Source organism: Neopsephotus bourkii, unplaced genomic scaffold (genome assembly GCF_033783945.1).
Source record: "Neopsephotus bourkii isolate Nb327-2 ecotype Australia unplaced genomic scaffold, CSIRO-AGI_Nbou_v1 NB_1080, whole genome shotgun sequence".
Lineage (NCBI taxonomy): Eukaryota > Metazoa > Chordata > Aves > Psittaciformes > Psittacidae > Neopsephotus > Neopsephotus bourkii.
The window spans coordinates 1,798,931-1,822,832 of NW_026901568.1; the positions used below are offsets into that span (position 1 = coordinate 1,798,931).

Below are 23,902 nucleotides of genomic sequence, written 5' to 3' on the forward strand. Positions count from 1 at the left end.
CTCAAGCACAGAACATGGCATATCCTCTACAGTCTCCTCAGACAGCACATCAAAGATTTTCTACTTTATATCTGATGTCAGATTACAGATTTTTTGTGAATTATCTGAGAAGATAAAGATTACCAATTATGTAACTCAATACAGGGATTTTTAGACAACATATTGTAGACCTATTTATCTGTTAACAAACATACACCAATTATTTTATAACAGCAAACACAGTTAAGGGAAATAGTAAAGGAAAGTCTTAAAAATCACTACTAAGCAGTCCAGCTGCGCTGGGTTTGGTTTTGAGAACATATCCCCCAGATCTCAGCATCACAATATCCAGGCACCTCAGTCCCAGGTGTATTTATCAAGACATCTTACTTCAGTTTATTTCCATTTAGCTACAAACATGTGCTGACAAACAGTGAGTTGCTTGAGGATGACTACAGCATAAGAAAACAAATGAAGTTTTTCTGAGCCTCAGGACTACACCACAGTGGCAATACACATCTACCACATTACAGAAATTACTTGCTTTTGGAGATTTACAAAAATGACTTTGTGAGATTACTATGTTATGTTGCTTCCTCTAATTTCTTCCTGCATTTGTGCAGCTAATTGCTTATCAACAGCATTTCCAAGTTATAGCAAGCTAAAAACAGAACCTTGTTCTTAGACAAAAAACAGAACTCAAACCCCATTGTGGAAAACAGCGTGGACCAAACTGAGCAACCACTTCCTAAGGAGATCACACCCTTGCTCTGCACCAAAACCAGGAGTACAAATAGCAAAAGCTTTCCACATGAGACACCCCTGCCTGCTCCTGCCACTGGCTTTTCAATTCCACCTATTTCCCTCACCAGCTCCCAGTGGAACCACAAAGCCAGCCAGTTTGACACCAGTGCAGCGGCAGCTCCAGTGGTCATGGCGAACAGCAGCAACGAAGGTTGTGAGCACTGATGCCCCAGAACAACTATTTGCAGCCTGACTTGCAACCCCAAAAATCTTTTTAACATCTTTAAAGACTGAGTGGTAACTTAGAAAAACACGTAGGCTCAAGTTCACTACCTGAAAATGGTCACTTTGGCTAGAAAACTTCTCTGTACACAAGGTAGGAAAGACTGAAGCAACCACCTTAATGCTGCAGTAACTGCTCACTTTTCAAGTAAGTTCCCTCAGATGAAACTGAAAGAAGTCGAATAACAGAAAAACACATAGAAATTACCATCATGGCATACAAACAACAGCAGAAAAGCTTTTGTGTGCCTCTTTTTAACAAAAGAAAGTCTAACTCTTGAAACAGCTGCTTCACTGCCATGAGCCCACGCCCCGAGGCAGGGGCTAGGTTAGGTTTTGTTTCTGTTTATTTCACCATTTCCCTGTTTATTCAGCTTCTTTCCTCTCTCAGTGGCAGTCAGGGCAGCACAGGGCAAGTGGCTTCATCCAAAACCAACAAGCAGTCCTGGACCCCAACTGGCGCTCTGTGATGCTCTTCAAAACTCAGGTACGCATGCATGGTCCTTCTGAGCTTGGACAAAGCTTAAAGTCTTTTCTACAGGAAAATGCAGCAAATCACCTCAGAGCTTGCTTGAAAAAAAAATCCTATTTCCCCAAGTGTCACATTAAGGTGAAAGAAGGTAATGAAGGTAAAAAGGGAAAAGCCAATGAAGTTACACAGTCTAAGCTCCATGTAGCTTAAATGCTACTTACACAACTGTTAACCAGCACGGGTTGGAAAGGAAGTCTGCTCCTTCTGCAAAGGCTGCAGACATTCCCCAGAGATGCTCGTATGGTGACCAAATGCTTGGGAAACATCAGACTTCTCTGGTTACAGACAAATGCACTTCAGTGGTGTTTCAGACAATCCACCGTACACTGAAGTTTAACCTCAGTGATACCAGTTCTACCAACTTCAAGTGAACTACTTTTGCCTGAGGCAGGCAAAGGACTTACTGAGGGCTGAAGGAAGAGTAAAACACGAACCTTTTATACACACATTTGTAGTAGGAAATTTGGATACCGAACATCCTTTGCAAACAAAGTATGCTAATTTTGACATCAACAGTAGAGCTCCTCTACAGGGATTTCCAGGGACAGATGGCATTTCGACAGAGCACAAGTCATGCTCTACTTTCTTTAGGAACACTGTGCTTGCATTAAGGTGTGAAATCAGGTCTTATTGTTCTCCTAATCTCAGCTACACCTTGCCAGCAAAAAAAAAAAGTACGTGACTGCAGTGTGCATAAAGCACTGCAGAACTTGTGATACTGTTATGTGGCTAAGAGTTGAGTGCTGGCATACAACATCTGACATCGGGACAGGCCTTCAAAGCCCTACAGTGACCACTGCAGAGACTATGCAAGCGTTTGTTCCCAATGACGCTAGTTGTGGTGGCTGTAGCCAGAGTACAGGTGAGCAGTCACAGCAGCTGGCTGGGTACATCCAACACTCAGCAGGCTGTAGTTCACGGTTGTGTTTTATGCAGCAAAACAACACCGTTATTGTCACATAGGGCAAAACAAGCTGCAAGGACTTGATGGTCAGGGATGCAGCATTGACTGAAATAAGAACCATACTGGCAGGAGGGCATATGCATCCTGTGCTCCTCTGCCTTCTGCATCACAAGGAAGAGACTCCCATCGAAGTATCTGATAAAAGAAATCACTAAGAGAAGGTGTTTCTCAGAAAAGCAGATTTTTAATTCAAACAGATGTTCTCTCCTGAAGACTGCCATTTCAATGACTGACATGTAGTGGCATGAAATGCCTGATAAGCTTATAAAAAGAAACTTGAATCATCAAGTCTAATGAAGCTGGCCCATTAACGAGCAGCAGACAAATCATGCCCACACAGTGTCCACTGCAAAACCCATACCCAGGCCTTTCACAAAGTATTTCTTCACTAGTTCAAAACAATACAACCACTACAGCAGCTTCACAGGCACGCTTATGGGGCACTTTCGTAAGACAGGCTCCAACAACAAAATCCTCTTTCATAGTTTTGGGATTTTTTTTTGTATCAGCAAGAACTTTATGTCATTTACTCCCCCCCCTTTGGTTCATTCGCAGGAGAAAAAAAAAAAAAAATCATTCTCGTAACAGTTTTTGTCAGAATTTTACAGACCAGCAAAGTTCTCTGTGCAGTTAAACTATTTTAATCCTATATGCACACACCCTCCACACCATACACAGGTGCACAAACTTGCCTGGGTTACAAGTGCTTGGTGATGAGTAAACCTTTTGATGCTGCAATACCTGTAATCTCATTTCACAGAAAGCAGCAACAACAGTACTAGAGTCATGAAGGTCTGCAATTTTCAGTTCAACAGTTTCTGCTAGAAAATGTAAGCCATGTAGTTAACGAAACAGACCCTCAGACCTGCAAGCCTGCTTTCAGGGCAGCCACGCAAAACTGGACCAAACTGGACCAACTAAACACTCCACAGGTTATTGAAGTCACTTCATCTCTGAAATACCTTCAACCTGGACAAGACATCTTTACATCAGTTGGACTGATTTTTTACTTATCTGAACCTCTCCCCCTTTCACAAGTGTTAGGAGCAGCCCACCCACTACACAGGTCTCAGCAGGTAAGGATTCTTCCTGATGGCTGGGGACAGAGGTGATGGCAGAATACTGGTAGGCAAACACTCCTGCTAAAGTTAAAGACAGTGGAAAAAGACTAACACCTGCCTACCCACTGAAATACACTACTTACAGAGAATAACTGAATGATTCCTTTCCTTACTCAGGGAAGTGGAGATAAGAGGTATGGGTCTTCTCATGACTTGGATGTGAGTTTAAAGCACTCTTGGGTTGGCAACAACACACAGAGAAAAAGTCACCTGCTGTGACAATTAACAGCTTCATTTTAAGCCTCTTTTGTTCAAGTGAGTAACTCTTCCACTCAGACATTCCACATGAAACAACCCTATCTGAACACATATATTCAAGACACACAGCTAAAAACTGAATGCAAAACCTGTAAGGTACCTGATGCTGGGAAGCAGCCACAGCGCATTTTAAGGCGGTGGGGTCTGAGCCTCACCAATCCTGCCTGCCAAGGTGCAGAGGGGATGAGGGCTTCAGTGTCCTCCAACCCCAGCAATACTCCACTGAATCAACTCCTGCTTTTTTAAAAACAAGATTCTCAGGGAAAGTCAAAACCAAGATGATGCACTGGCCTGCAGAGGAAAAGGAGAGCTGTCTACAAAATGAGCTATTTCAGGACATGTACAGACATGTGCGCAAAGACCTAGAACCTAGTGTAAGCAGTAAATCCTTAAATGAGATGTTGTAAAGCAAGGTATGCATAGATTTCACCCAAGATGCTGTTTACTAGAAATATTCCAGGAAAAATGTACTTTGATTTAATAGACCTATGTTGATTTTATCAACAACACAATCTGTCCACTCAATCACCACTTCTCACAATCAAAAGTATGGTGGGAATTGAATTTTTGTGTAGAAACAGGTGTGAACATTCCTTGGAGCTGTGCTCAGTTCTGCCTTAACCTCTGTTGCAGAATATAACCTTCATTAAAACCTCTCTTCATTAAAACATCTCAGTTGTGGGATTTATTTTGTGCCACTTGCTGCCTGAATTTAAAAAGAAAATGAATCCATTCTATAATGCACTGACACAGAGGCTGAGAGACCACTTGCATAACAAGTATTATGCAATTCCCCAACTGAATAATACCCTTGTAGGGGGGAAGATCACAAAATCCCAAAGATTTTCAAGGCTGCAGGTTTGGCTTCTAAAGCGAAGAGTCTGTAAAAACCACATGCCATCCCAAACCTTCCTGCTAAGTACTGACATCGCATCAACACCTGAAGATCCTATCAGGAATAGTGCCCTACTGCATATCAACAAAAGACAACGTGGCAAACATGCAAAATATTCCTACAATACTGTCTCTAAAGAAGGTAAAGAGGTTGACACACCAGCTAGAAAAAAAAACAAATACAACACAACACAAAACAGCATGGATGCAGTCACACTTACAAAGCTGTGCTTTGGTTTGGGTAGCATCTAGCCATAAGATGGTTTTATTAGATCAGTAAATAAACCCAAACCCCAACCCCACCCCCCAAAAAAACCCAAATGCACGTTTATGAACCATCTTCAGCCCGAGGTACTTTGCCAGCCCAAAAACAGTCGTGGAACATCTCATGTGGAAAACCTAGGAAAAAAGCCCATCAAAATACCATGCAACTAGGCGATCACCACAAAGATGTTTAAAAAACAGCCCCCACACTAAAACAAGCATGAAAGTCACAAATGGTCCAAGTAACCCATGGAGAGAAAACCCAGAATAAATGAAGGCCAGCTGGCAGCACTGAGGAAAACAAAAGGGCATTTGGCAACAGACCCCAGTGCCCACCAGCCCCTACCTTCCAATTCTGACAAATAACTTTGCCAGGCCTGTAAAAAATTTTGCTTCTCTTCAATTTTTTGTTGCTTCTGTGATTTGGCCTTTCCCCTCCACTGGTTTCTCTCCTCTCCACTCAGACCCCAGCACATAGTGCTGGTGGCCCCAGTGTGCTCCAGCTCTCGTCAGCCAACACCGACACAAACTCTTCTCTCAAAGAGGGAAGTCCACATGCACCAACCCCTGCTCCAGTCACCACACCAGCCAGGAATCTCAAACCCCCACTCACTGCACAACTGCAGCCTTGTATTTGCACAGGAAACAGGCAGAAAGTGAAAAAGTGATTCAGTAAGACAACTGTATTAAGTTATATTATTTTTCATTGGCAATGGAAGAGGTCCACTGCAAGTTTCAGTTATCTGAGTCCTGGGATATTTTCACCAACAGCCTCAACTGGGTATCAGGGAGCAAACCAGAGAGATCAAGTTTTTCAAAGGCAGCGTGCATTTTGCCAGAAACTAGACATACAATTACTTTCACAACTGAGCTAATCTGCCACGTTCCAAACATAAGCTGCATTTATCTCCTCAGAACAGCAGACTTTTCTCTTAATTATCCAAGGTCAATGGCAGTGAACACTGAGCAAACTGACACTCCAGGAAGCAATGTAGATACAAAGCTGGAGGGGAGGCAGCCTTACATTTGCTTAACAGTAGTATCACATTTTAATGTAAAGTTTCTCTTTTTAGGCATTACTTTTTAATTAATCCCCAATCAATACATTTGATAAGGTACCTTTTTAGAAACTGAAATACCAAGTTCTGGACCAGCGTAATTCTCCCATTTTCATAGAATTACTTAGGTTGGAAAAGACCTTTAAGATCATCAAGTCCAATCATAAACCTAACACTGCCAAGTCACCACTATAAGCACCACATCTACACATCACCTAGAATTGGTTTTAATGTTGGAGTGTAAGCATTTAAGACAACTGAAGCCAAGGGAATAATAGTTACATTAGTTTTTTTAATCAAACTCACCCAGAATTTTGATTACTGTGTGCTTAAGGTATTCACAGAAGTTAATATAAACAACTTGAAAGCATTACACCTCCAGCTCAATACCTACAAGACAGAAGGTCTCAGGTGCACAGCCTCATCTGCTTCTTTGCTGAATGAGACAGTTTTTCTAGACAGGTTTGAGCTTGTCACAAAACAGAAACTACTCTGGAAATCTCAGTAAGCATTTCAGCTTCCCTAAACACACAAGTGGGGCTGACAGAGTTCTACTAGTACCGTACAACAGAAAGGTCTTGTGTGATTTCCCTTAAATTTCTGTTAAAAAATGCAACAACATGGATTTTCTTCATGAGGTAGAGTTATTTCATGTAGCATCAATAATTATGCAGCAATTAAAGACTTCTGCAATTGCAGAAGCAAATAATAGCTCCAACAAGCCTAAGGTGAGAAGGTGCTTGGATCCTGGTGAGAAAGACAAGAGATAAACAAAGGTGGAAGGGGGAAAGGGGCTGAAAGGTGCTTCCACACCTTGTGATGGAACCAACACGACATCCATAAACCTGCCCTGACCATAATGGTCCCAGGAAGGAAAGCATCATTCTTTAAATGCATGGTGGTCCTTAGGTGACAGAGGACAGCATGGGGCTGTGCTTCCTTCCAAGTTACATTCTAGTTTCCTAAGCTCATTGGTGATATTATATAAGTATTAATCACACCGCTGTTCAGCACACTTTTAACTGCAATGATTCGAACTGCTTCCAGTAGCTCACTAATCCAAAGTACAATCCTCTTGACAGCAACTGACAGATTTGGAGTATTCAGATACAGCTGAAAGGAAAAAAGAAAATTAAAAAAAAAAAAAAAATCAAACCCCTTGTATGTCCACTTTAAAAACAGGCAACAGTCCTGCTGACCAGAGCCTCAGCTCAATCAAGGGCTGGGACACACTGCCGATGGGATTCCAAGCCTCATGTTAATGCACTAAGCAGCTCTCTCAGACCCATGAACAGCTGGTAAGGAGCAGCCCAGGCATACAGAATGGTGAAACAGAATGGTTAAAATACAGTGAAATTAAGAGTGGTGTGCCAGCAAGGCAGCAAGCTGCTCGGATCAGCACCCCAATGCAGCACTATCTCAGGGCTCTCCCACCCTTCCAGCAGCACAGCTGGACCCCAGCTGTGTGCTTGCTCCACTACTCCAAAAGGTGACCCCCTCAATGGCTGGCTGTGCTCACACCCCAAAGCCCAACATCCACCCACCTAGGACAGGCTGGGTGGCTCCAAGAAGCCAATGGAATCACATCGTGCTAACACAGCAAAGGAAGATTTTTTTCCCAAAAGCCGTCTTGAGATTGTAAGAAAACAGAAAATTGGGTCCCTCTCGCATCTTCATTATCACAAATACCAAAAGGTTTCAGTCATCACACACCAGACCCAGCAGACCCCTTCCTCAGACAGGGCTCTGCCTTTGCCCTTCCCATCCAACTCTGCTAGCATGCATCTTCCTTGCAAGCTCCAACACAATTCTACATGCATTATTTATCCCTCTTGCTAAGTCATGCAGTGGGTTAATTACTTAACTATTGTAATATTTTGCAATGGCTGTACTCTTATTATTCTAATTGATTTTCATGAGATTGCTTTTGGTGCATCTTTTGAGCAGAAAAGTATGTTTTCCTGGAGTACAAAAGCTACGTTTGACATTTGTTTTTAGCTTAAGAGCTGGATGTCAAAAGTGAATTTTTATGAAAATATCAATGTATTCTTAACTAAAACAACGTTGATACATTACTCAGATATTTGCCATTTCTGTTAACAACCACTGAGACATGTTTTTTCACAAATCTAATGAAATATAAAAATAGTTATTAACTATTTGTAAGTGTTAATCACATAGTTTTTTCTTCCCAATTGGATGTTGTTTTCGTTCTAAGACTTCAGTTAGCATGATTACCAAACATTTGAAAGGTGAGAGATCTACAACATCTTTGCTTACAAATTAAAAGCTTAAGTCAAAACACATTTGCATGTCTTGCTTACCACCACATCAAATTTTACTAAATGCACAGCTTAAGAATCACAGAATTGTTACAGTAAGACACTAAATAAAATCAGCTCTTTCCGTATACTCAACATGATACAAGCTACACACAGAGCAGCCCAATTAAACATTTATGTCTCCCTATCCCCAGGGTATTCTTCAGGCTATGCATGAAGCAAGACGTACTTGCTACATGAAACATTTTTGTGAAGTGATGAATAGAATTTCAAAAAACACAATAGACCCAGTGGTTCAAAACTGGTAAGAAAACTTTTTCTGCCTGGAGCCAGAAATTATTCCAGGAGGAACTTTGCTTTAAAAGCTGCTAATGATAACACCCTGAACTAGAGCATGGAGGAAAAGCAGCAAGGTGCTGATAATCAACCCCTGTTACCTGCTACTAATCTGCTGGCTATATAAACAAAGGCATGGACACAGCTTCTCAGACAAGGAATATAATCTTTTTGAGCACATCAGTATATGAGGACTAGCGTATTTGTACACCAACATCAAACCCAAGAACTTTATACAGTTGTCAGTACAAAGGCTAAACTTTAGAACAGATGAGACTTATTGAGAACTACAGCCCTAAAAAACAGCCCTAAAAAATTTGGCAAATATGTTGGGCTTTCTGGGTGTTTTCTTTGTTTCTGCTTAAATGATACTTAAGGTCACCATCAGTGATCCAACTCCGGATCCAAAGTTTTACCAGCCTCAGCCCCTGTTCAAACCTCAGAGGCTCCAGGACAATCAAGAGCAACAAGCTGTCTGAGGAGTCCTTTGCTTCCACAGACATACAGCAAGTTCTTCCCCTGAGTCTCATTTAGGACTTCATACAATACAACTTATTTCTCAATTCTTTCTTATCTATTAAAAACATCTCGTTAGGAAAAAAGCAGTCTTGGAACAACACAAGATCACAGATGACTGTGTTCAGTTTCATGTCAACTTACTCCCTTTCTTCTCAATGCATCAGTCTTGGAGGCCTGATCCAGCCCTTTCAGCTGACAACAAAGTGCTGCACTGACTTCTGAGAACTCTGGACACCATTGGGAAAAATCAATGCAAGTAACAAAAAGGTCACACTCTCCACAAGTATCAGCTATGTGTCGAACCAAGACAGATTTGCAAATGCTAGCACACTGAAATAAAGCAACCAACTGTTATTAAACTGATTTCTTAGCACGGCATCTATATTCCCACACCCATGACTAAGTAAACCTGTTCCTTACATTATATGCCTTCATGGGAAGAAAAAAAACAACACACCATTCATGCTTGTGACAAGCTTTTAAAAACAAGTAAGTGTAGTACATAACTATGCAATTCCATAGCTTTGAATTCAGAGTGCCAGTGGGAAAGTCAGTCTGGCTTACAACGCAAAAACAAAATGGCAAGAGGGGGAAAAACTCAAGAGCTGTAAATAAAACCCAACTACTGCCAGGTGTCACCCCTCACTCTTCCTGCACATTTGGAAAACCCTGAGAACTGGCACAGAACTGTAACAGGTACCGTATTACAGAGCTTTTTCCATTACTTACTCAATGTGCCTGGTTGCTGGAAAAAAGTAATGCCTCTCCAGGCACAAGTGGTGAGACTGTCCTCACATCTTTATAAATGCACAGTCTGAACATGAAGGTGTGATCTCCCAAGCACTTACAGAGGAGGTATGCACCTCAAAGGCATGATGTTCCAACCACTCTGTCCATTGTTGATTTTTCTATCAACTGGTTAATTTGTGATTGGAAAAAAAATGTCATCATCCTCATATGACAGGAAAGCTTTTGTTTACGATACATCTTTCACTATCACATCTTTGCTGGTTGAATAATAGTAACTCTGAACAGAACAGTGTAAATTTCAGCACACAACTGTACGTTCCCAGCCAATGCTCCCAAGGAGCCTCAACAAACCCTTCATGGGTCTAAACTTCTGAACACAAATGTGTGATCCCAGCATGCAGAGGTGCTGTGAAACTGTCACTGTCAATAAGTCATTTAATGAACCCCAAATTTCAGTTAGAGCTCTGGTATTACAGACCATCCCTGTGGACAGCCCCGCAGTCCTATGGACACTAACAATGTCTGTCTCAGATGCATTACATCTTCTTGACCTCAGAAGTTAAGTAACTTACAACTAACTTGAGTCACTTCCGGTAATAAGTACTTCTAATTAATGACTTTTAATTGCTGCCAGAGTACTGTATTCCCACACCCATGGTTAAACATGTTCCCTACTCTGCTAGCCCACATAAAATTGTGCAACTCTTAGCAATCCCATGCCTTTAGTACCCATACAGCACACAGCTCTGAATTCCTCTGGCGCTTTAGGAGCAAACACATCGCTGTACATGACAGTGAAATGACATGCACAAAGTCTACTCCCCACACTTTACCAGCAGTTATTATCATTTGCTTTCTTGCTGCTCTTGCTCTTAAGTGATTTTATATACAGTTCAGAGAAAAGAAGATGAACACTGTTTTAAATCTGACTTCATGTCCAGTTTTTGAGAAGACATTTCAGAACTTCAAAGTGTTTTCCAATGATTTGTTCCTATAAGCCATATGTGGTAGAGACTTGTTGCTACATTTGCTTTACAGACAGGTAAACCTATGCATGCGAGTAACCTCACCACACGCAGTCCTTGAGTTACAGCAAGTTAAAAGGGTGGAGGGAGGGAAAGTCCCCACACCCAGCAGTGACGCAGCCCCAGCTCACAGCACTGGTGACTATACAGAAATACCCACCAGCCACGCAGAGTAACACTTCTCTGCCAATATTTATAGTTTCATTGTGTGTCACATGGGAATTAACCATCTCTGGACACTGAGATACTGCTTACACAAAGTTTGCAGTCCTGTATCCTGTAACAGGAGTGCTCTTGCCCACCACCAGGCCCATGCTCATTCCCAATGGGACCACTGCAACACCATCTCCACAGAGAGGCAAGAGCCCAGGGAGGAGGAAAGCAGCCATCGAGGGAACAGCCACTTGCAGGTTAACTCATTCTCCCTGAGCAAAGCTGGATGATGCCCACCGCCACCTTGGATGAGCACACCAAGCTACCTTTAACTGCTGCCATGTCAGAGCACATCACCCAGCCATGCCTCAGACAAGCCACCCACCATCACTGCCATGTGCTTTCCCTTTTGCTTTGACAGAAACCCAGCGCCATTAGATGCTATTAAGAGTAACTTCTGCAACACACTGGCTTCACTTTCCACACTCCTCTGATTAAGACACACCATCCTTTGAATCCCACACTGGCACTGGGCAGCTGCCAGTCTTTCCTACACAAGTCAAGCTACTTGTGTGTAAAAACAATAAAACACACAATTCCCCCAAAGTAATTCACTGTTTTTATGACAAGCAATTTTATGGGATACACGTTTACAAACTGGTGTACTAGGCTATATTGGAAGCATTTCCTAGAGCTCCTTAAATATTTTTGTTAAATTGATCCACACCCACAACTGTTACAGATAACAAACGAAAACTGGTTTGTTTCTCCATAAGACACCTGTAATAACTGAGCAACAGCAGCAAACAGGCACAAACCAGAGCTCCCTCGCCCTATTAGCATTACAGAGGAAAGCCTCCCCTTCTGCTAATGATGTGCTCTACCCTGTATCCCCAGGAGACAAATGACTGCACTGGCTGATTGACTCCATCACAGGGCCATCATCCATCAATGTATTTCCTTCTCTTACTGAAATCTCATCTCGGGAAGAGAAAGTGCTCAGTACCACTTCTGAAAAAACAGTAAAGCACTTTCAGAATAAGAGCTCCAACATACATAATTGGAGCCAAATGTTTCAGCAGAAGCACACATTTCCAACAACTTGAACATACATGGCATGCTTTGTGCAACCAGGACAAGTAAGACCTACGTCCTTCTGCTAATCTAAATGGTTTTTGTAATTTTTTTATTAAACAAGGGAATTAAATCTATGTATATGGCAAGTGTTTATCAAGTTAAAACATGGACAGTAAATACAACCATAGAGATTAAAAAATGTAAACTCAAGAATATTTAGCTAGCTGAGTTGCGAAAGGCTGAATTCCAGCCTCTTTTACACAGGCTCAAACCACACCAACATCACACTATCCCTACTGACACCTGAAATAGAAGCAAAAGAAAATATAAATCGTTCCATGTACTTACTTAGTACGTAGATTAAAAAAATAAAAAGGCAGTAATCCTATTCAATAAAAAAGTACCCCTTAACATTAAAAAAATGCTGCATATTTGGGACTGGTAACAGGGGGTAACCCACGCTCAATGCTCACCAGGTTCTGAGCAACTTCACATCACTGAAGTCACCAAATCCTAGTACTTCTGCATCCTCTGTCCACCTCTCCAATTCAGCCATGTGAAGTTTCACATGAATTAGCTGGACGTAGTTCCATGTGCATAAAAATCATTTAGTTCAGGAAAAATACTTCAGATTATGATCAGTCTCATGTCTGTACTCAACAATATAGATCTGAAGGAGGCAGCTTTATCTCAGGAAAGATATTCTGTCTCACTTAGCACCTCTGCATGTTACAAGCAATCCATCATAACTTTAAAATCCTGAAGAACAATCTGGTTCAGAAAACATTCTAAACTTTTATTCTTTGTTTAGCCCTAAACAGAATTCAAAACCAACTTGTTTTGCTTTCGTTTTATTTAAAGACAACCAATAAGGTAAGATCCCCAAACTAAAGTTTCTAGAACTCCTGAACATAGAATCACAGAGCATTTTGGGTTGGAAGGGACCTTAAAGCTCATCCAGTTCCAATCCCCTGCCATGGGCAGGGACACCTTCCACTAGAGCAGGTTGCACCAAGCCCTGTCCGACCTGTCCTTGAACACTGCCAGGGATGGGGCAGCCACAACTTCTCTGGGCAGCCTGTCCCAGTGACTCACCATCTAAACAGTAATTAATTTATTCTCATTACCTGATCTAAATCAACCCTCTTTCAGTTTAAAGCCATTCCCCTTTGTCCTGTTACTACAGGACCTTGTAAAAAGTCCCTCTCCACATTTCTTGAAGGCCCTCCAGGTACCTTGAGGCTGCTCTAAGGTCACCCTGGAGACTGTTCTCCAGGCTGAACAACCCCAGCTCCTTCAGTCTGTCACCTCTGTAGCCTCCTTTGGACTTGCTCTAACAGCTCCACATCCTCCTTATTTTCAGGGGCCCAGAGCTGGACACGAGACTGCAAGTGGGGTCTCAGGAGAGTGAAGCAGAGAGAATCTCCTCCCTCAGTCTTCTGGTCACGCTCCTTTGGTTGCAGCCTAACACAGATGGTTTCTGGGCTGCAAGTGTACACTGCTGGGTCACGCTGAGCTTCTCATCAACCAAGTCCTTCTTCCTCAGGGCTGCTCTTAATCCGTTCTCTGCTCAGCCTCTATTTGTGCTTCATACTGCCCTGACCGTGTGCAGGACACTTTGCACTTGGCCTTTCTGACCTTCATGAGGTCTGCGCTGGCCCACCTCTCCAGCCTGTCAAGGTCTCTCTGGATCCCATCCCATCCCTCCAGCATGTCAACCACACCACAAAGCTTGGCACCTCAACAAACTTGCTAAGGGTATACTCAATCCCACTATCCATGTTGCCATGTCCGTATTCCTATCTAAATTGTAAATAGGGAAGCTTGCACCACCATATAGTAACTGACATAAAACATATGATATAAAACTACACTTACCCAACTATGGAACCTTTCAGCTCTCAGCAAATTGCCATAAAATGTATGTTTCAAAATGTTTATCAGTCAAAGTTGAAAATCAATTTGACTGTTGCTTCTGCAGTGAAGAATATCATTACAAATTTTTAGTACTTTGATCTTTGTACCATAGGGGGTTACTACAGGAGACCAGCATCTCAAATAAGGCCACATACGGCTCAAAATCAAGTCTCCTGTTTTCACAATTCCTACTTGAGATCCATGCAACCCCCTCTTAGCATGTATTTCCAGTGGTATTTAACAGAATATTGGCTGTGGGTTACTTTCAACTGCCAGAAACACAGGCAGCATTTCAATAATAAAATACCACCAAAACAACGCCCAGCTTTAGCCAATTTGGTTTGGGTTTGTTATTATTTTGTCAGGTTTTAGAAATCAGATTCACCCAACTGAAGATACAGAGTTACTGAACATTCAAACAGAACTTCATCAAGCCAGCAGAAAGAAGTGATGCTTTGCCCTCTCGTTTATATTTGAGCCACTCAGAATTACAATCTTTCCCATGTTAAACAGGCAGTGATTTGTTGATGTACCAAATTAGCATCTGCTACAAAGAACATGTTCCTAATTAATAGCTGGCTTATGGGAAGAGTAGTGTTAAAGATTTGGCTGGACCTCCAGATGTACTGAAAAAGTGAAAGGAGCTCTGGTTGATGTAAAGAAAATCTGTCTGCACAAAAAGGTACGTATTTAGCATGTGTCAGCTATAAAAGGAACTTCATAAATGTAATGGAAGTATTTCCATATTATTTCTACAGTATTGTGTAATGCTGGACATCTGCTTACGGTAACATGCACAGGTTACTCAGTATTTGTGGTCTGCTTTTTTTGCCATGTCCTTAATAAACTGAAGTAGCAATAACGATAATTTGCCCTTACCAGTCTGAAACATGCACACTCTAAATAAATACAAACCCTCCTGTAAGACGCCTTCCCTCTGTGAATGTCCAGAGTTTTCCTTTTACCTTGTGAAGGAGGCTACTGCAAAAAGAGATACCAAGTACAGCTGCCAGACACAGTCACAGTGAGGTTGTATGAATCTTATTTCAGGTCAGAACTCTGCATTACGAAACTCCAGCACACCTCGCAAGTGACCTACATTGCAGGACTGGAACCCACTGACCTACAGAACCACCCAAAATCCCACAAAATAGGTCAGTGTGTTTCCTTGTAAGAATTACACAGACAAGGAGAAAAGCACAGACAAGGAGAAAAGCACATAATAAAGGACAATTATAGCGCAGGAGCAAGTACTCTGCAAGCACTCTTGCCCTGCTGCTGTGTCTCTGCACGCCGACAGGACTCCCCAGAAGTGCCATGAACTCTGGTGTTTCTCACCAAGGGACCCTGGAAGGACATGTCTGCTCAGAAAAGGATGTGTTCAAGCCCAATGGAGCAGGAAGGAGCAGCACCACAGCGAGCCTACCAACAACAAAGCCATTCATTCACATTGCCAATGCAAAGCAGGCCTTGCAGCAGCCAGAGTACAAGGAACACCTGATTCATGATCAGTAGCCTGGAGTTATGGCCAGGCTGGCCAAGCTGCAGCACAAAAGCTGGATGTAGCCAGCCAAAACAATCCATCTAGCCCACAGCATATTTCTTGACTCCCCATCCCTCATGAGTCTTTGGTCCCATGCATTTTGGCAGGAGCCATGGGTGGCCCCAGAGAACTACGCTTTGCATCCACCACTTCCCTCCTCTCTACTACTCCAAGCAACACTGCATGCTTTATTTTCATTTCATGCAAGGTTCTACTTGCTAGACAAAGCCACAACACGTTGCAAAGGCAGCAGCCCCTCCACAGCCAGCTGATGGGAACATGAAACAATCAGGGCAATTAAGAAAGGCATTCAGAGAAAAGTCACTCTGCATTCCTCTGCCTACCAGTTCCCCACAAGGACCTGCCAAGAGCAAGGGGTCAGTATCCCAGTGGCCATAACGTCTGGTCACAGCAATAATAGAAAGCTGCATGCCCTCTCCTCCTACATGCACATACATACTTTGGTTTAGATTCCCATCTCCCAAAAAAGCAGTCTACGGAGGAAGAGAAATATGAATAATATCCACACTGCATATTACCAGTGATAAACATGCTCCATGTCACAGCTTATCTGTTAGATTTTTATACAGTCTCCAAGAGAAATCAAAGATTAATATTAAACCCTACCACCCACAATTACTTAACTCAAATGGGTAATCTACATAAAAATAACAACACACCTTACCCACGCTAAAGATTTTACCATTTGACAAAAAAAAAAAAATCACAGAAACATAGAATCAACTAGGTTGGAAAAACCTTTTAAGATCATCAAGTCCAACCATTACCCCAGGATCTTTTTAACCTAATAATAAAGCACCCTAACAGGTAGAGGCATTATTCTTTATAGGACCTTCAGGAACACAATGTGCTAGAAGCAAAGCGAGTGACAGTACCCACCGCAATACCTACTGTGTCACCTACTGCATTTCAAGTACCCGAATCTGACAACCATAGCAAAGCAGTATTGCCTTGGTGCTGCATGTTAATGCTGAGGATCCTCCCTGCTGAGAATGGTTTCCCAGAGGTGCTGAGACCCAAGAGAAATCCTGGGGTGATGGTAATGAGATCATTAATACCAGAGCCAAACACCAGCAAAGAGCAAATCAGGACACAACTCTCTTTCAAACAGCCAAAGTACAAGACACAGATCCTATGCCAGGCTAATGCTTGCATCAGGATGACATGTAACAGCTGATCTGAAGCTGAAGAGCTTCATCTCCTCAGATGGAGTCTCACAGACTATGCTAGTTAAAAGGCAAGCACAGCATGAATCTCTACCAGCAGTCAGTTTATATTGATCTAGTCAATGGATCAATACTCTAAGCCACATGGCCAAGACACCTGGGTGCCAGCAACACAAGTTATGAAGTCAAATTTAGTATATTGTCAAACCACAGTCATGGAATTCGGGGCTTGCTGTGAACCATCAGCGTTGTCTGCTTGTAAAATGTTGGATTTGCAAGACGTTCCTCTTGCCCTGCCAGGTTTGCCCAACAAAAGTACTCCTTCATCTACAGATTCAGACTGCAACAGGTAATTTACTTTTAGGGAGTGCTGGTATGAGACAAAAGAGGTCTCAAGAACTACTTGTATGTGGGCAAACATTTTGCATACAGGTATCATGTATTCTAGCACTCTGAACTATCTAGGCAGAAATATGCTGTTCCCATCCATCACCGAAGGGAACACATCCTCAGGATGTGGATGGCTCCATGGAGCACTGGCACAGCTCCAGGCTGGGACAGACAACATTTTACTCCACCTGATCCAAGAGCTATTTAACTTCAGCGATCAATGGGAAAAATAAGGATGATTTAAACACAGGTATGAATGGCCAATTAGTAAAACATATCCCAGAGTAAAGTCACCAATGTCCCCTCCACAACAGCTTTCTCCAGATGAGTCACATACTCCATTTTTATAGAAAATAACCCACTTAAAGGCCAGCTACGATGCTGAATAACAATCCCCCTGCTGAATGCAGGTGAAAGCTATCCAACTTGAAAGAACTGAATGAAACCACTTTGCTTTCAACCTACACCACAGCTACACGTTTTTAGAACAGTCCTGCAAATACACGGCAAATCAGCAGCGCATATATTAGTTGTACAGAGATCAGGAGCCTGATTTGTCATTCTAGGAAGAGCAGGACTATCTGGTGTCTATTCTGGTCAGCCCAGCCTGGATGCAGAACAAGAGGATACTTTTTCAATGGAGAGTAGTTTACATCCTTCAAGGTGCTAGCTTGTGTCCTTCAAACATGCAAAGAAACTTTCTGGAGAACTGAAGGAGAACAACACCTGAGACACCTATTCCACACAAGAGAAAAATACATTTTTTAATTATGATGAATAGTTTCAGCTCTGCCTACCTTCAAAAATAAGGGCAGCAAAAGAGTGAAGCACTACTGACATATGCTCCATGAGCACTCCACAATGAAACCTACGCTCAAAATCACTTGATCCAAACTCCAAACCACGCACTTTAAGCATACAGGTATTAGCAACAAATACAACAAAAGTGCTTATTAAGTGCATGCCTTGCAGAGGATATACATGCTACACCTTGTTAATTTTGGGCTGCAGCATCCCACTGTTTTGTTAATTTGCACATCAGATGTCCAGTTGTTCCTCTCACATCTCCCACTGACATTTTTTTAGTGCATTTCTCTGTAATCAAGGCACATTCATGATAGAGGATGTGAAGTTCAGACAAGAAAAACTTATCCTAAAGTCAGAGAAAAATTAACATCACAGAAGCTCCACCACATCACACTGCTTGCCATCTATCCAGAAGGAAAGCGTCAGGTAATAGAAACTGCCTGTGAAATCAAGAGGGAGGGGAAAATATTCTTCTTCACAATGATGTCTGAAAGCAACCCCATGCAGAAACACTCTGCATGGCTGTGCCTGGGAGAAGAGAGGAAGCTACAAGGTGTACAGGAACACAACGTATGCAAACCACTGGAGAACCAAAGGGAAAGAGAAGCAAGAATACCACTGAAAAAGAAAACAAATGAAAACAGGGAGCCATCTCCTGCACTCAGATATGAATATGCAGCTCCCGGTAACCAGAAATACGAGGCCAAATTCTGCCCTCACATTCCTAGGAAATCCAAAGTAAACTTTCCTTCCGTGTTTGAAGACGTAATGGATATTGGAAGGAACACGCGTCTGAAGCAAACTTCCTGGTAAAAGTTTTAATTAAAGCCTTCTCCTGTGTGCAGGAGCTGGTAGGGCCACATGAGAGCAAACCACCAGAAGAGCTGCAGGACTCAAGTGGAAGTGGTGGCCAGCATCAGTTCCCTGCACTGTTACACCAACACAAAAAACTTCGGGAAAGAATAAGAGTACTGTACAGTCTAGCAAGCACATCACCATTGCTCACTCCCAGGCTAGCCAGTTACATCACCTTTCTTGCCCAACTGAATGTTGTGTTGAACACAGCTTGTATCTTTGCCATAATCCCCACTAAAGGAAAACCACAGAAAAGTTCAACATACTTCCCTAAAGAGAGTGTGATAAAGTTTAACCATAGAATTGCAAGAATAAAGTTGAGGAAAGGGAGTTAAGTGACATATTGTAACAAACCCAGTATTCAACAAGTACTACAGGTTTAATGTAATCTTTGCACCACAACTCCCAATTCTCTTGAGATAGAATTGACCTAATTTTTATTTAAAAGCAAACTGAAGTATTTATAAACAGCCCTTTGAAAAAGTATTCAGGTGCAATTTAACTGTTTAACATCTATAGTGATTTTGACTTGGCAGGTCAACTCTAAAGCTCATGTGTTTGAAGCTTCTTTATGAGATCCTAGGGAAAGAGGATAGTTGGATCTGACAAAGTAAAACTTCTAACTGCTGCCAGCCAACCCTCCTACACACCAACAGATTAAATCAAGTCTGAAAAAATATACACAGTGTGAATTAGCCAACATCCTAACTAGTTCTCAAATCGGAGAATATTTATCAGCCAAAGGAAATTCTACAGCAAATAAATGGCTTCACAGTGGAGGGGTGGGGGGAGTAGGTCATACCAGATCTTAATAAAAAACTGGGCATACTGTAATTGCACACAGTAATTTGATGAAAACCGGTTGCCCCACCATGTCTGTGTCTTTCACTACTTTGCTGAGCTTTCTAAAGAGGAAGTTTGATAGATTTCTGATAAGTGTTACTCAAGTAAGCCTTAATGAAGCACAGCTTTTAAATGTGGAAAAGTGTCATCAATTTGTCAAACTGCAACTTAAAAGTCAAGCTCATCAGACACCTTGTATTTCAAGTAATAAATTATCAATCATAACTCGTTAAGTGTCTTTACATCAGTCATTTAGCTAAAAAATTCTGACGAATTTCCCCAACACCGACTTGTACGTCACATACTGTACCACTAAGAGCAATAGATACCACAAAGAACTCTGACCTTCCAGGTCTTCTCAATACACGACACTCCCTCACAATGCTCAATCACTCCTGCTTTCAGTTATATTTATTCATAAGTCATACAAATATGCACGACAACATGATGGTCCATTGAATATTTTAAATACTTTCTCGAATTCTCCAAACAACAGCAATTTAAAAAGCGGCAAATATGAATAGAAAGCTGATGAATTAAATGAATTAAAATTAGAAGCTATTCATAAGGGTCCATTAAAAGCTAAAGAGAAGTACAATGTTCTAGACCCAAGGATCACATCTGCAAGTAAGGCTCTTAACCTGAAATCATCAACTGCTATCCCTCTTAATAGCCCTTTGCAGATAAAACATCCTACTACCTCAACAAACAGTTTGAAAATTACTATTAAAAAAAAAGTAATGGCACAGGAGAGAAAGCTGCTCAAAAAAGCTCTCAAAATGAACATCAGCATGGTGGCCAAATGAAAATGACTGAATCTGCTACAAGATACAACCCATATGGGCTCCTACATCTCATTAAGGCTCTCCTACAAACACCCATGCACATGCTTGATGCCACGCTGCGAGAGCTCCCCGTGACTGCAAGGCTACGTGCTGTAGTAGCACACACAGTTAAAGACCAGGCAACTGCAGGATCAATGTGTTTCACCTGAGCACACAGGGAAGCCAAAGAAACAGAAACCCACAGAAATCAAGCGTGCTGTGAAGGCTTAGTTGCATGACAACAATACTGAACAAAACAAGTGAGAATCAGCTCTAGGTGCATACAGAACACTACTGTCCCAAAAGCTCTACCTTATTCGATGCTACAACTATGGTATTTAAAATGCTTAAGTTCAAGATCTCTGTTTATTTTGTAAAAAGTAGAGATACTTGTAACCAACATGCATCCTAAAAACATACAGTAAAGGGCTACAGTGCTCTCTGTTGCTGTAACTCGAGAGTTTCAGTGGCCCAAAAGCATGCTCTCCATTAACAATGCAGGCACTTCACATTGTCTAAAGCACAGTGTGAACAATAACCAACCAAACACGCTTTCACCTCCTTTGTCAGTCGAATCAAGACAGCTAAGTCATGCAAACAGCCTGCTGATGAGAGCATCTCAATATGCCACTGCACTCAAAGGAGGAAAATGATGCCTTTCACAATGGAAAAGACTACTTCCTTGGCAGAGCAACGGAATTCAAATATACAAGGTACAACAAGAGCAAAATCAGAAGTCAATAAAAGTAGAACAAAACAGAAAAAGAAAGAATAAGCAGAGCACCACATGCCTATTTTAGCGCCAACTGGTATTTCCAGGGCTAACTTTCTGAACCCATTAACTGGGAGAGTGCAAGTTTGGGCGGGGGGGGGGGGTATTTAGATTAAATTAATTAAATTACTGTACACCAGCTTCACCATCTCACAAAGACTTCCACGGTTACCCAGTGCAAGGCAATCAGAGAGACCCAGCAGCTAAAGCTTTCAGAAATCCGCACCATTCCCACACCAAGCATAAAGCCGATCCCTTTCAGATGACAAAAGACACTGAGAGATCAACATCTCGGGAAGGGAGTTGTTGTTCTCATGGCATCAGCCGTTTCCTTTCTCATCCCCTAATCCTCAATCGTTTCTACTCCTGTAGAAAACACAGGTAAATCTCCACCCAGACCATAGAAGACCATGTGCCCCAAACCACGGTCAGAATGTTTTTGGCTGGCTGAGGATCTCCACAACATCCTCAGTACATAAGCAACAAAAAACGCACAGAACAACAAAACGATTCAGGTCGCTGACACATCCACAGAACATGTCTTCAAGCTCCAATTAAATGCTTGAAAGAGAATTTTTAAGATCCACAAGCTTTTGAACGGGGACAGAAGGGGCTGTAGCGGGGAAAGGGGGGATGCAATCAGCCGCTATCCAGGGAACACGGGGAAAAAAAATCAACAAGTCGGCGCAGCCCAGCATGGAGCAAAAGCCGCGTCGGAAGGTGCGGACGTACCTTGTGGAGGTGCCTTTCCTGACATCGCAGATACTGCACTTGAAGGCTTCGGCGCTGTTCCTGAAGGTGCACACGCTACAATCCCAAAAGCCTTCGTCGGCTGCAGGTTTGGCTTGCCTTTTCGGCCTTGAGGAGGGGGAGGGAGAGGGGAAGCGTGTGAGTACGTGTGTGTTTGGGGAGGAGGAGAGAGGCGGCGGAGGGAGGAGGGAGAGGAGGAGGAGAGAAAGAAAACACACACATGAGAAACCATGTTACAGAGCCCCGAAACCCAGCGCCTGCTCTCACCGCCGCTCCCCCGCCCCGCGCCCGGGAACTGCCGACAAACACCTACCGGAGCCGGCGCCCGGAGAGGTGCGGTGCGGCCCCGCGCTCCGCCCCCGGCCCCGCGCCGCGGGAGGGCCCAGCCGGGCCGGGCCGAACCCAGCCGGGCCGGGCGCGTCCCCCTGCGCCCCCCACACAACGGCGGGGGCCGCCCCCCTCCCCTCGAAGAGAGGGTGGGAGAGTTTGAAGGCTGGGAGGCGCGTTCCCTCCTCCACCTTGTTAAACCTCCCTTTGTCTGGGAGCAGCGAGTGCGCGGAGCGGGAGTGCGAGCGAGCGGAGCCGCCATGGCTGCTCTCGCACCAGACCAGCCCTGGCACCGGCGGCAGGCAGGGAAACACCGGCACTGCTCCTCCCGCTGCCCTTCCACGCTCCCTCCATCTTAGGAGCCTCCTTCGCTCCCTCCCCGCCTGCAGCCCCCCCTCCGCCCCGACCCCCCGCGTACCTGCCCGGCTGGCGCGGGCTTCGCCGCCCCCCTCCCAGCGTTCCCTCCATCTTAGGAGCCCCTCGCCGCCCCCCCTTGTCCCCCCCCCGCGGCGGAGCACACGCACGGAACTGCCAGGCAGGGGCCTACCCACCGCCATCCCCTCCCGCCGCGCCAGCGCCGAGCCGGGCCGGGCCCGCCGTCGCCGCTGGGGCAGGGTGCGGAGCAGGCAGGGGCGGCCCCTCCGCGCTCCCTCCATCTTAGGTGCCTCTCCCCGCGCCCCCCGCGCCCCCGCTCACCTGGTCGGGCTCTTCTTGTCGCCCATGACCATGGATCGGGGCCGCCCCTGCCCTGCGCACAAAGAAAGAGGCGAGGGGGAGGGGAGGGGGACGGGGCTGCCTCCGTCCAGCAGGCTCCGGCTGCTCCTCACCCCCGCGCCGCCGCTCCTGCCGCTGCCAGGCTCCGCTCCAGACTAGCAGCACAGCGCAGCCCGGCGCCCTCCCTCCTCCTCCTCCCTTCTCTCCCTCCCCGCGCCGCGCCGCTCCGGCGGGCGGAGCTCACCGCCGCGCCGCGGCCAATGGGGGCGGCCCCGCCGCCAGCCCCGGCGGGGAGGAGAGCGGGGAGCGCCCCCCGCGCCGCGCCGCCCCCGGCCAGGAGCCCCTTCGGGCCGCCTCCCGCCCTCGTTCTCCTCAGCGCCGCAGGGGCTGCCCCCCCGCAGGGGGACCCTGTCGCAGCGGGAGGGCTGGCTCCTCTCAGCCGGCGGTGGCGGGTGGCCCCTTCCTTTCCCCTCCCTTCCCTCTCAGAGGGCTAGTCGCCTGCCCGTCCCCGGGGCAGCGGGGCCGAAGCCGGTGGTGCCGCCGGGGCCTGCTGCGGGTGGGAGCCCGTCAGGGGAGCGCGCGGCCGTGCGGTCCCGTCCTGCCCGCGGGTGGGGCGGCAGGTACCGGTGGGGGACGCGCGGGCCCGCTCCGTGCGGGGCTGGGCGGCCAAACCCCTGCCTCGCCCCGCTGGGCCGCTGCGGTCGCAGTCACCCGGCAGGGCTGGGCGCGCAGGAG

General features: G+C 44.6%; 1 protein-coding gene across 1 annotated transcript in view; it reads right to left on the minus strand.

The window, feature by feature from the left end:
* RYBP (RING1 and YY1 binding protein) overlaps positions 1-23,367 on the minus strand; it is a 43,034-nt gene extending 19,667 nt beyond the window's left edge. Inside the window, exons 1-2 of the mRNA XM_061362113.1 lie at positions 23,150-23,367; positions 22,109-22,234 (exon numbers count right to left, since the gene is read on the minus strand). Of these exons, the coding sequence (XP_061218097.1) occupies positions 22,109-22,234; positions 23,150-23,181 (158 nt within the window). The 5' untranslated portion in view covers positions 23,182-23,367. The remainder of the gene's footprint in view (positions 1-22,108; positions 22,235-23,149) is intronic.
* Between the last annotated feature and the right edge of the window lie 535 nt (positions 23,368-23,902).